The sequence below is a fragment of the Mytilus edulis genome, unplaced genomic scaffold, assembly GCF_963676685.1.
Source record: "Mytilus edulis unplaced genomic scaffold, xbMytEdul2.2 SCAFFOLD_347, whole genome shotgun sequence".
NCBI lineage: Eukaryota > Metazoa > Mollusca > Bivalvia > Mytilida > Mytilidae > Mytilus > Mytilus edulis.
In genome coordinates, this window is record NW_027267112.1 from 13,596 (window position 1) to 26,032 (window position 12,437).

The following is a 12,437-nucleotide window of genomic DNA, read 5'->3' on the forward strand; positions in this document are numbered from 1 at the left end:
TGACACAGCATAGGTTTCTGACACAGAATGAATGTGGTCTAATGAACTTAAAATATTTTTTTTGCCTTTGAGCAATTCACTATGCTGTTGAATATTAATCCTCTCAAAAAAATGTTTGAAGAAATTTTCTTTTTATTTATGAAATCTGAAATGAGAAAAATTTAAACCCCCCCCTTTTTTTTCACATCCCCGTTTCCCTTTTTCCAAAACTGATATCAATTCAAATTTCTAATGGAGTTTGCAACAATAACTACTCTTTTAAATACATCATAAAATATTAAAATGTAAAATAAAGTGCTTGTTATCACTGAATGGTAAAGATTGGTTGGTAGTAAAAGTGAATATACATTGTTTATTGTATAAAATAATAAAAAAAAACTTCATCAGCAACATTTTATATTGGCAAATTTCCAATGAAGTTATTTACATAAAGTTATTGGCAAATAAAAATAGAAAATGACATCATAGTCATGTCTGGCAAATGTCCAACATACATTATCTAAAAACATTTTAGATAAGATAAGGAAAAAAAGCTTCATCAGCAACATTTTATATTGGCAAATTTCCAATGAAGTTATTTACATAAAGTTATTGGCAAATAAAAATAGAAAATGACATCATAGTCATGTCTGGCAAATTTCCAACATATATTATCAACTTCTATTCTATACAAAGAAAGATAACTCCAATTGAAAATTAATTGCTATTGCACAATATTGTGCAATTAGATATTTCTTGCTATTGTGCAATACTGTGCAATTGAAAATTTCTTGCTATTGCACAATACTTGATATGGAATCCTGATTTGGACCAACTTGAAAACTGGGCCCATAATCAAAAATCAAAGTACATATTTAGATAAAGCATATCAAATAAGCCCAAGAATTTAATTTTTGTTAAAATCAAACTTAGTTTAATTTTGTACCCTTTGGACCTTAATGTAGACCATTTGAAAACTGGACCAAAAATTAAGAATCTACATACACAGTTAGATTTGGCATATCAAAGAACCCATTTATTCAATTTTTGATGAACAAAGTTTAATTTTGGCCATTTGGACCAACTTGAAAACTAGGCCAATAATTAAAAATCTAAGTACATTTCTAAATTCAGCATATCAAACAACCCCCAGGATTCAATTTTTGTTAAAATCAAACTAAGTTTAATTTTGGACCCTTTGGACCTTAATGTAGACCAATTTGAAAACAGGACCAAAAAGTAAGAATCTGCATACACAGTTAGATTCTGCATACCAAAGAACCCCAATTATTCAATTTTTGATGAAATCAAACAAAGTTTAATTTGGACCCTTTGGGCCCTTTATTCCTAAACTGTTGGGACAAAAACTCCCAAAATCAATACCAACCTTCCTTTTATGGTCATAAACCTTGTGTTTAAATTTCATAGATTTCTATTTACTTAAACTAAAGTTATTGTGCGAAAACCAAGAATAATGCTTATTTGGGCCCTTTTTTTGCCCCTAATTCCTAAACTGTTGGAACCAAAACTCCCAAAATCAATCAAAACCTTTCTTTTGTGGTCATAAACCTTGTGTCAAAATTTCATAGATTTCTATTAACTTAAACTAAAGTTATAGTGCGAAAACCAAGAAAATGCTTATTTGGGCCCTTTTTGGCCCCTTATTCCTAAAATGTTGGGACCAAAACTCCCAAAATCAATCCCAACCTGCCTTTTGTGGTCATAAACCTTATGTTAAAATTTCATAGATTTCTATTCACTTTTACTAAAGTTAGAGTGCGAAAACTAAAAGTATTCGGACGACGACGACGACGACGACGACGATGACGAAGACGCCAACGTGATAGCAATATACGACGAAAAAATTTTCAAATTTTGCGGTCGTATAAAAATTAACAGAATGGAACTGTTAATTTTTTACTTATTTTATTATTTTATTTAATGAATATATATATCTGCACATGTGAAAATTATTTTTTACGCCTATATATATATATATATATATATATATATATAACTCGTCTAAACATCAACCCAACAATGTTAGATCTGTAAATTTGCTTTCGCAAATTTTTGGTTCTTCCCTCGCCGGGATTCGAACCCATGCTACTGTGATATCGTGACACCAAATCGCCTGCACTGCAGCCGTCCCGCTAGACCACACGACCACCTGGGCTCTCAAAAAAAGAGCTTTCGCTGGCCGTGTGTTACCTTTCCACGTCAGTTTTAATCTAGCGGCGTACTACAGTACATGATATATAAGGCATGAAGATATTATTGTTACAGATCAGCTAAATTATCTATAGTAAAGGATCCTACAAATTAATGTAATATACAGTCACAGAAAATAATTATATTTATAAGTACGTCTGAGTCAGTGACAACTCTACAACAGATGTATCCATCGGATCGCCATCAATGATGGTGATACATGGCTGTGTACATAATGTATATACAACTCGTCTAAACATCAACCCAACAATGTTAGATCTGTAAATTTGCTTTCGCAAATTTTTGGTTCTTCCCTCGCCGGGATTCGAACCCATGCTACTGTGATATCGTGACACCAAATCGCCTGCACTGCAGCCGTCCCGCTAGACCACACGACCACCTGGGCTCTCAAAAAAAGAGCTTTCGCTGGCCGTGTGTTACCTTTCCACGTCAGTTTTAATCTAGCGGCGTACTACAGTACATGATATATAAGGCATGAAGATGTTATTGTTACAGATCAGCTAAATTATCTATAGTAAAGGATCCTACAAATTAATGTAATATACAGTCACAGAAAATAATTATATTTATAAGTATGTCTGAGTCAGTGACAACTCTACAACAGATGTATCCATCGGATCGCCATCAATGATGGTGATACATGGCTGTGTACATAATGTATATACAACTCGTCTAAACATCAACCCAACAATGTTAGATCTGTAAATTTGCTTTCGCAAATTTTTGGTTCTTCCCTCGACGGGATTCGAACCCATGCTACTGTGATATCGTGACACCAAATCGCCTGCACTGCAGCCGTCCCGCTAGACCACACGACCACCTGGGCTCTCAAAAAAAGAGCTTTCGCTGGCCGTGTGTTACCTTTATATATATATATATATAACTTGATTCTCTGAAGAGCCAGTGTCGCTCACCTTGGTCTTGTGCATATTAAACAATGGACACGGATAAATTCATGACATAATTGTGTTTTGGTGATAGTGATGTGTTTGAAGATCTTATTATACTGAACATTCTTGTTGCTACACTTATCTCTATCTATAATGAACTTGGCCCAGTAATTACAGTGGAAAATATTTTCTAAAAATTTACAAAAATTTATGAAAAATGTTAAAAATTAACTATAAAGGGCAATAACTCCTTAAGGGGTCAATTGACTATTTTGGTCATGTCAACTTATTTGTAGATCTTATTTTGCTGACATTATTGCCGTATACAGTTTATCTCTATCTATAATAATATTCAAGATAATAACAAAAAACGGCAAAATTTCCTTAAAATTACCAATTCAGGACAGTAACCTAACAACGGGTTGTCCGATCCATGTGAAAACATCAGGGCAGATAGATCTTGACCTGATAAACAATTAAACCCTGTCAGATTTTCTCTTAATACATCGGTTTTTTAGTTATTAGCCAAAAACTGCATTTTACCCTTATGTTCTATTATTAGCCGTGGCAGTCATTTTGGTTGATTGGCCAGGTCATGCCACACATTTTTTAAACAAGTTACCCCAATGATGATTGTGGCCAAGTTTAGTTTAATTGGACCAGGAGTTTCAGAGGAGAAGATTTTTGTAAAAGATTACTAAGATTTACGAAAAATGGTTAAAAATTGACTATAAAGGGCAACAACTCCTTCAGGGGTCAACTGACCATTTTGGTCATGCTGACTTATTTGTAAATCTTACTTTGCTGAACATTATTGCTGTTTACAGTTTTTCTCTATCTATAATGATATTCAACATAATAACCAAAAACAGCAAAATTTCCTTAAAATTACCAATTCAGGGGCAGCAACCCAACAACAGGTTGTCCGATTCATCTGAAAATTTCAGGACAGATAGATCTTGACCTGATAAACACTTTTACAGTGTCAGATTTGCTCTAAATGCTTTGGTTTTTGAGTTATAAGCCAAAAACTGCATTTTACCCCTATGTTCTATTTTTAGCCATGGCGGCCTTCTTGTTTGGTTGGCCAGGTCACGCCACACATTTTTTAAACAAGATATCCCAAAGATGACTGTGGTCAAGTTTGGATTAATTTGGCCCAGTAGTTTCAGAGGAGAAGATTTTTGTAAAAGATTACTAAGATTTACGAAAAATGGTTAAAAATTGTCTATAAAGGTCAATAACTCCTAAAGGGGTCAACTGACCATTTTGGTCATGTTGACTTATTTGTAAATCTTACTTTGCTGAACATTATTGCTGTTTACAGTTTATCTCTATCTATAATAATATTCAAGATAATAGCCAAAAACAGCAAAAATTCCCTAAAATTACCAGTTCAGGGGCAGCAACCCAATAACAGGTTGTCGGATTCATCTGAAAATTTGAGGGCAGATAGATCTTCACCTGATAAACAATTTTAACCCATGTCAGATTTGCTCTAAATGCTTTGGTTTTTGAGTTATAAGCCAAAAACTGCATTTTACCCTTATGTTCTATTTTTAGCCATGGCGGCCATCTTGGTTGGTTGGCCGGGTCACGCCACACATTTTTTTAAAAAGATACCCCAATGATGATTGTGGCCAAGTTTGGTTTAATTTGGCCCAGTAGTTTCAGAGGAGAAGATTTTTGTAAAAGTTAACGACGACGGACGACGGACGCCAAGTGATGGGAAAAGCTTTTGGGCCAGGTGAGCTAAAAATTGCAGTTTTTATCCAACGCAATCATAGGTTAAATGTAGTTTTCAATTTAGACTCGTTTATATATATATATATATATATAACTCGTCTAAACATCAACCAAACAATGTTAGATCTGTAAATTTGCTTTCGAAATTTTTTTGTTCTTCCCTCGCAGAGATTCGAACCCATGCTACTGCGATATCGTGACACCAAATCGCCTGCACTGTAGCCATCCCGCTAGACATATATAACAGTATTCTATAAATTGAATTGTTATTGAATTACCTTCCTTACACTGCTTTTAAATTGTCTAAATTGTCCTTTTACAAGAAAAAACCTATTTGCTAAATGATTTGAGCCATAACCCCCCATAACCCCTCATAACCATCCTTTGGTAGTATTGAAACTTGTGGTGTAATTTCAGAGAGATTTGTATGCTTAAACATAATGTTATTGACTGGAAACTACAAAAATGCTTATTTTGGCCCCCAACTTATTGAGACCCACCTTGCAGCAAGAACCCCAAAACTCAATTCCAGCCTTTCCTTTGTAGTAAGAAACCTTGAGGTATAATTTCGAAAAGATATATACACTTAAACACAAGTTATTGTCTGTAAACTAGAAAAATGTTTCTTTTTGGCTCTATTTTGGCCCCTTATTCCTACATGTTTGGGGAAATTAACCCCAAACTCAATCCCAGCCTTCCCTTTTTTATATGAAACCTTGTGGTACAATTTCAGAGAGATCCATACAGTTACACACAAGTTATTGTCCTACAACTAGAAAAATATTCATTTTTGGCCCCTTTTTGGCCCTTAAATCCTTGTCTGTTTGCCCCATAACCCTTATAATGAATTTCATCCTTCTTCTAATGGTATTAAACATTGTGGTACAATTTCAGAGCAATTGAAATACTTATACACAACTTATTGTCCTGAAACTAGATAAATGCTTGTTTTGGGCTCCTTTAAGCCCCTAATTCCTAAACCTGTGGGACCATAACCCCCAAAATCATTCCCAACCTTCCTTTTGTGGTTATAAACATTGTCCTAAAATTTTATTGATTTCTATTTACTTATACTTCAGTTATTATCCGGAAACCATCTGTCTTCGGATGACACTGACGACAATGCTGACGATGATGACGACGTGATACCAATATATGACAAATTTTTTTTTAATTTTTGCGAACATATAATAAAATGAAAATGATACAAAAATTAAAAAAGGGCTACTAGCAGTTACTGATATGCCAGCTCAAGACCTCAATTAAACTGATTTAAAGTTATGTCTTCATCATATGAATATCAAGCACAATCCCACCCGTTATGGGTTTAGTATCATACTATCATAAAATATATGAAAAGAACATAACCTGTATATACACTTTTCTATTCACAACTATCCAAATATCAAGCACAATCCCACCCATTATGGGTTTAGTATCATACTATCATAAAATATATGAAAAGAACATAGCCTGCATATACACTTTTCTATTCACAACTATCCAAATTTGCTTTCAACTGACTTGTGCAAGAATCTACACACAATTACATATTTTTGATAAAGGTGTTTTAAAATCATCATTGTCTTATTCTATTTACAGTCAATTATTTCAATTAAAATACAAACTAAAATTCAGCAACAATTTTTGGGGATTCAGCCACAATTTTTTGGTAACCAGTTAACTGTCTTGGATTCACATATTACTTTTCTTTTTTAAAGAAAGTAACTTGTTTTGCCAATCAAAGTGCTTGCTATTTTTTAATATCCTTTTTGGTCATATAGACCTACTGACTGTAAAGGTTCTTATACATTCTTGGCTTTCAAATATTGGACTTTGAGAGTTCCTGATGAAGGTTAATCCATTCAATTTCTGATGCATGAAATTTATAACATGTTGTTTCCATTTTTTTGTAGTTCATTATACTGCACTTCTGGACAAAGGATGATAACTCTAATTTTGAAAGATGACTTTAACAATGACATCATTGGTATTTTCAGAACAGATATTATATTTTATTTTCTTGACAAGTATAACATCATTTCTTTAGTTATATATCTTAATATATATTTCTTTGATAAATTTCTGGACAGCGATATGAAATATTGTTGATCCTCTCAACGAGATTGATTTTCTCCCTTGAGCCGGTACGGCAAAAGTGAGAAATTTAATTAGTAAGATCAAAGAAAAATTTTGTAAAATAGTGATAGAATGTTATGATCTATGCACTATATTTGAAGATTTTTTTATCAAGACGTTAGTACCATAGGGTTTTGATTGCCTTCCATGCAATCTTTACCCCAAAACTCACTGAGCTAGCTGCATTTACCTGTGGGTAGAAAATGTGAATATTGTCATTTTAAATCATATTGGTCTGAGTAATAAATGAGAAAAGTATCATTTATTGTTATCTATGGCATGACATTCTCCTATTTAAAAAAGATTCCCAGATTGACAAAATATTGATGAAAAGTCGACCTACCCTATCTATATTTCTTTAAAACCAGGTTTAAATCACCATTTTCTACATAAGAAAATGCCTATACCAAGTCAGGAATATGACAATTGATATCCATTCGTTTGATGTGTTTGAGCTTTTGATTTTGAATGCGTTGCTTTACCTTAATGTAATTTGGAGAAATATCTAAACAATTTAAGCTGTCATTTTAATTTCAAAATAAAAATTGTATTTCATTTTTATTAACAGGATAAAGTTTGGCTTCTTTGAAACCTTCAGTCCCCTAAAAAAGTGTTAATAAAAAAGTTAGTTTATTTCACATCAATTGTTGATTTAAACTCTCAAAAGAAGCCAAACCTACCCTAAAACTGATAAAACTGTTAACAGACGAGTGACTTGCCTGTCTACTGTGCCCTCTCGTCCCTTCACTTCTCTCCACATCTGTATCAGATTCTGTAACAGAAAAAAGGATGACATTAAAATGATGCTACTAAGAATTGTGAGGCACCTCTTCTCTTTATTTTTATGGCCCATATCTCAATTTTTCATGTATTTTTATTATTTAGGTACTTGGGTGTAGAAGCTGAGTTGCTATCTTAAATGGATTTGTAGAGGAAAATATGTGCAGATTTTTTCAAGTACTATCATGGCTATAAACTAAGTCTTCTGTCAAATTAGTACAAATAATACTAATAAAAACCTAAATTATGTCTATTAATTGCTGATGTAACCTTGACCTTTGAACTAGTGACATAAAACACCAAAATAGATCTTTTTCACTATTCACCAAAAAAAGGTAAGGCAATCCAAGTTTGTAAGAAATTTCAATTGGTCAACAGATTTTGTTCAGAAATCCCAAACTGTCGTCTGGACATATACTATGTTGTCTGTTTATTTGTAGTCTTGAAACATTGTCTAGATAAATCTGCTGTAATCAATATTGTCCTCCACATTAAAAAACTTGTTTTTAAATAAAGATTTTCAGTATATAATTATCCAAAAAATCCTCAAAACTTTTTCATTAAGTGGTACTTCATTTATTTGTCATTTCTAACATATGAATAAGCCAGTGAAAATAGAGAGAATCAGATTTTCAATGTTATGTAAACTGAATTGCTGTAATTGGATTGAAAATACCATTAAATGTTATGGTTTTATAAGAGAATTATAAAACGAAAAATAAGAAAATATAGTTTATTTATAATTTTTACAAATAGTTAAAGCTAAAAGTATATTATTGGGTTTATTAAGTGGTACAGGTAAAGGTGAAAAATCTGTAGAATATCCCTGTTAACACAATGGACACACAAATAAAAAAAACCTTAAGGTAGACATAAGAAATTTCTATTTGACAGATTAAAAGGTATTTTAGAAAACATGGAAGTTGTAGTCAAACAAATGAAATATGTGCACTCTGCATTAATACATGTTTATTTTATGCTTGCTTAGTCTACACCAAACTGTATAATGATAAATGATCATGTGATTTATAAGAAATAGTTAATAAATACAATGAAGTTAAAATGATAACATAAATTAACATTCTAAATAATATCCAGAAAAAAACAGCACAATTGTGAATATTTGTAACAAAACTGGTACATGTATATGTTCTATATGAAAAAATCCCCTGAATACTAATATTGAACAGAACACATTTTATAAACATTTATGAGCTTATTTTTCTAAAGTGCATTTTCATTTTCAGAGGTGGACAGGTATGCACACTATATAAACTTTTTTTTGTAACAAGCAACATCTTTAATGGTGGTATAATGGCAAAACTTGTCCTCCAAAAAAGAGGGTTATTATGATAGTACATGTATTAGTATTCATTGGTCATGCTAAACTTAAAAAAATAAGAAAATATGGTGATTGCAAATCAGATAACTATCCATCAGAGACCAACTGATATAATAGTAAGGAACTATAGGTCACCACATGGCCTTAAACAATGAGCATATCCCACACCATATAGTAAGCAATAAAAGGCCCAACAAGACAAAGTATAAAATACCTTATTATTCAAACAAGAATAACAACAACCTGATTTATGCACTACACAATAAATGAATAACAATATAGCACAGACATAAATATGTAAAACAAATATTTCCCTTTTCCATGCAACATCAAATAGAAATCTTGCTTTCACTCTATGGGAAAAACTCTATTGTTCACAAAGGAGTAGGTCCGGTAAGACCCCTTTTTGGCCCCAAAATATAGCAGTTTTACAAAATTGTTAAAATGTAAACTTTTAAATATATATTGGACAGTAGAATGCTTCTGCTACATAAATATTGGTTGTTTTTGGCAATACAATGTACATATATCGAGTACTAGCACCATTAAGTCACGCTAAATTACTGAAATCTTCACAATTCTATCATTTTAGCTAAATTTTAGACGGTTTTCGTGTAAAACGAAAGTGGCCGCATTCGTGTTCATCCTTAATATTGAAATGTAAGTTGTATTTTATGATAATACATAACATATATAAAGATTTTGGATGAACACGGATGCGGCCACTTTCATTTTTGACAAAAACTATCTAAAAAGTGACATTTTTCGACATATTTGGCAGATTTTTCATATTTGAGCTTGAATCGGATCGTTATCAATGACTAAATCAGTTAAAATCTTTCACATAAACTAATTGATTCAAATGAAATAGACACTTAAGTCTTTAAAAAGAGGTCAAATTCATTCGTCAGATGAACTTGAAATTTGAGGCCAAAATTGATCCTTACCGGACCTACTCCTTTTACTCATGTGTACATTATAATTCTGTTCCTAAATAATAATTCAAGCAAATTCTTTCATTTATCAGAAAATTATCCCTTAAATGAGATAAATAAGCATAGATTTAATGGAATAACTGAAAGTTCCAAGGTAATAAGACTTCTATCACATTATCTTTTCTGATGAAATGCAGTATGCAAAAACAATGCATTAAATCAGTTTATGGAATCCATTAGATTCTTATTAATATTTTCAATGCAAACATTTTCCCTAAAAAATTGTATTATAGTCTAATAATTCAGCTATATTTACCTTCCTCTATTTTTAATTTACTGACTAAATATCCTAAAATTCCATGATGTTTGTGATGGTGATTAGGATGTTTTTTCTCCACAACATTTTCCATATTAATTTTTCAATATCTAGATTTCATTTTCTTCTTCTCAAAATCATAAAATCAAAGAAACTTTTAAGCACTGATTTTTGTTATCATGAATTTAAAAAAATATATCAGCACATCATTGTCAGGAAAATGTGTGTCAACTAAAAATTGATGGTCATGCAAAGTTGTCAAATATAGAATTTTATGTGCAATGCACTATTCAATTTAAAAATACTCAATACTATGTTACACAGCAAATTCCCCCAAATCAAAAAAAGGCACCAACGTTTTGTTATTTTTAAACGAATTAAATCCTAAGCCTTTTTCAAATTCATTAATATCAAAGTAATTGAAATGTAATAAAGTATGTATTGTGAAAATATAGTGAAAACCAATATACATTCATTATTTTGATCGTATGATCTATCACCACATGTGTGTCATGAAGAAATCCAGGTAAATCACAAATCATTCTATACATTTATATTAGTACACTGTACCAGAATATCTTTTAATAATGTTAACCATTTAATGAGAAAGTCACACAAATGAATAACTTATATTTCGGAAGTGCAAATTTATTTTAAATCTGCTCAAACAATCCTTCTTTATAAACTATATGTGGTGTAAAAATTTAGACATTTAAATAACAAAATTCCTGTGCATGTATATGAGATATATTGATAACATGAACAAAATCAGTCAATGATATTTAAAAAAAAAAAAGGAATGGTGAGCATTAATGATACACAGGGATATTGAAAGTGAAAGAACATCAAGCTTGAAACCAAAGTTTTGTCTGATTTTTAGGTCTTAAGAAAAAAAAAACCAACAAGAATGTGTCCCCAGTTCACAGATGCCCCACTCGCACTATCATTTTCTATGTTCAATGGACCATGTTGGGGTTAAACTCTAATTCGGCATTAAAATTATAAAGATCATATCATATCAAAATGTAATGCATGGTGATACACAGTATGTAATAAATAAGCCTGCTAAACACTCAACAGGAAGTTGATGAGCAATGATTGTGACAACACAGGATAGCATTCCAATTTGAAACTTGATACCAAATTACAAGAAACTCTGTGTACACAATAATACATTGCAATCAAATGGTGGCATAAAATATATTCACCGAAAATACTGAAATCTGAGGAAAATTCAAAACGGAAAGTCCCTAATAAAATGGCAAAATCAAAAGCTCAAACACATCAAACAAATAGATACCCATTTTCAAACGAGCAGGGTTTAGAAATATCCATGTCCACCAGCACTATATATCGAATTTATGAAAATTTGGAAACTTTTTTGAATAATTCTCCAGAAAATATGGGTTTCAAAAATTATGTTGTAAATATACACTCATTTACATTAAATCATTAATAAATGAAGAATGTGGCCATGAGAAAACAGGTGCCCTCACTTGTGTAAATATTTATTGCAACCTCTGAAAAAAAAAAAAATTTACAAAGGGACATAACTCAAGAAAAGCAAAACTGATGCCACCAAATTCAAACTTGATATGTGTTTGGTGGTATTAAGTATTGTCTTACAGTCTATGATATTCATAAAATTTGGTTGAAACAAACAAAATTTAGAGTGTAGAAACAGCAAATGAAGCAATTTATAAAGGGATGGAAATAATTGGAAAATGGTGAAAGTGAAACCACCCAAATTTAAACTTGATCTGAGTTTGGTGGTAATAAGCATTTTGTATAAGTTTCATTCATAACATTTGTATGAGGCAAATTAATTTTAGGACTTTAAGGACGGACAGACATTAACTGTGAGACATACAAGGGTAAAATTTACTAAATGAAAAAAATGTGCTATTCCCTTTCATTCCATTACAGTGCTAAAAAATTGACTTAAGCCGAGAAAATATATATTATAATAATATAATAATACTAATATTTTATTCAATAAAATATCAAAGCATATTAATAATTACAATACACAATATATACAATACATAAATACAATACTAACACATATACTGTGAAAG

The 12,437-nt window shown here is 31.5% G+C and overlaps 1 protein-coding gene across 1 annotated transcript in view; it reads right to left on the bottom strand.

The window, feature by feature from the left end:
* Positions 1 to 12,437, bottom strand: part of LOC139504907 (stAR-related lipid transfer protein 3-like) — a gene marked incomplete at its 3' end in the record, with an annotated part of 41,212 nt that overhangs the window by 13,587 nt on the left and 15,188 nt on the right. The window contains exon 2 of the mRNA XM_071294788.1: positions 7,667 to 7,758. Within this exon, the coding sequence (XP_071150889.1) occupies positions 7,667 to 7,758 (92 nt within the window). The remainder of the gene's footprint in view (positions 1 to 7,666; positions 7,759 to 12,437) is intronic.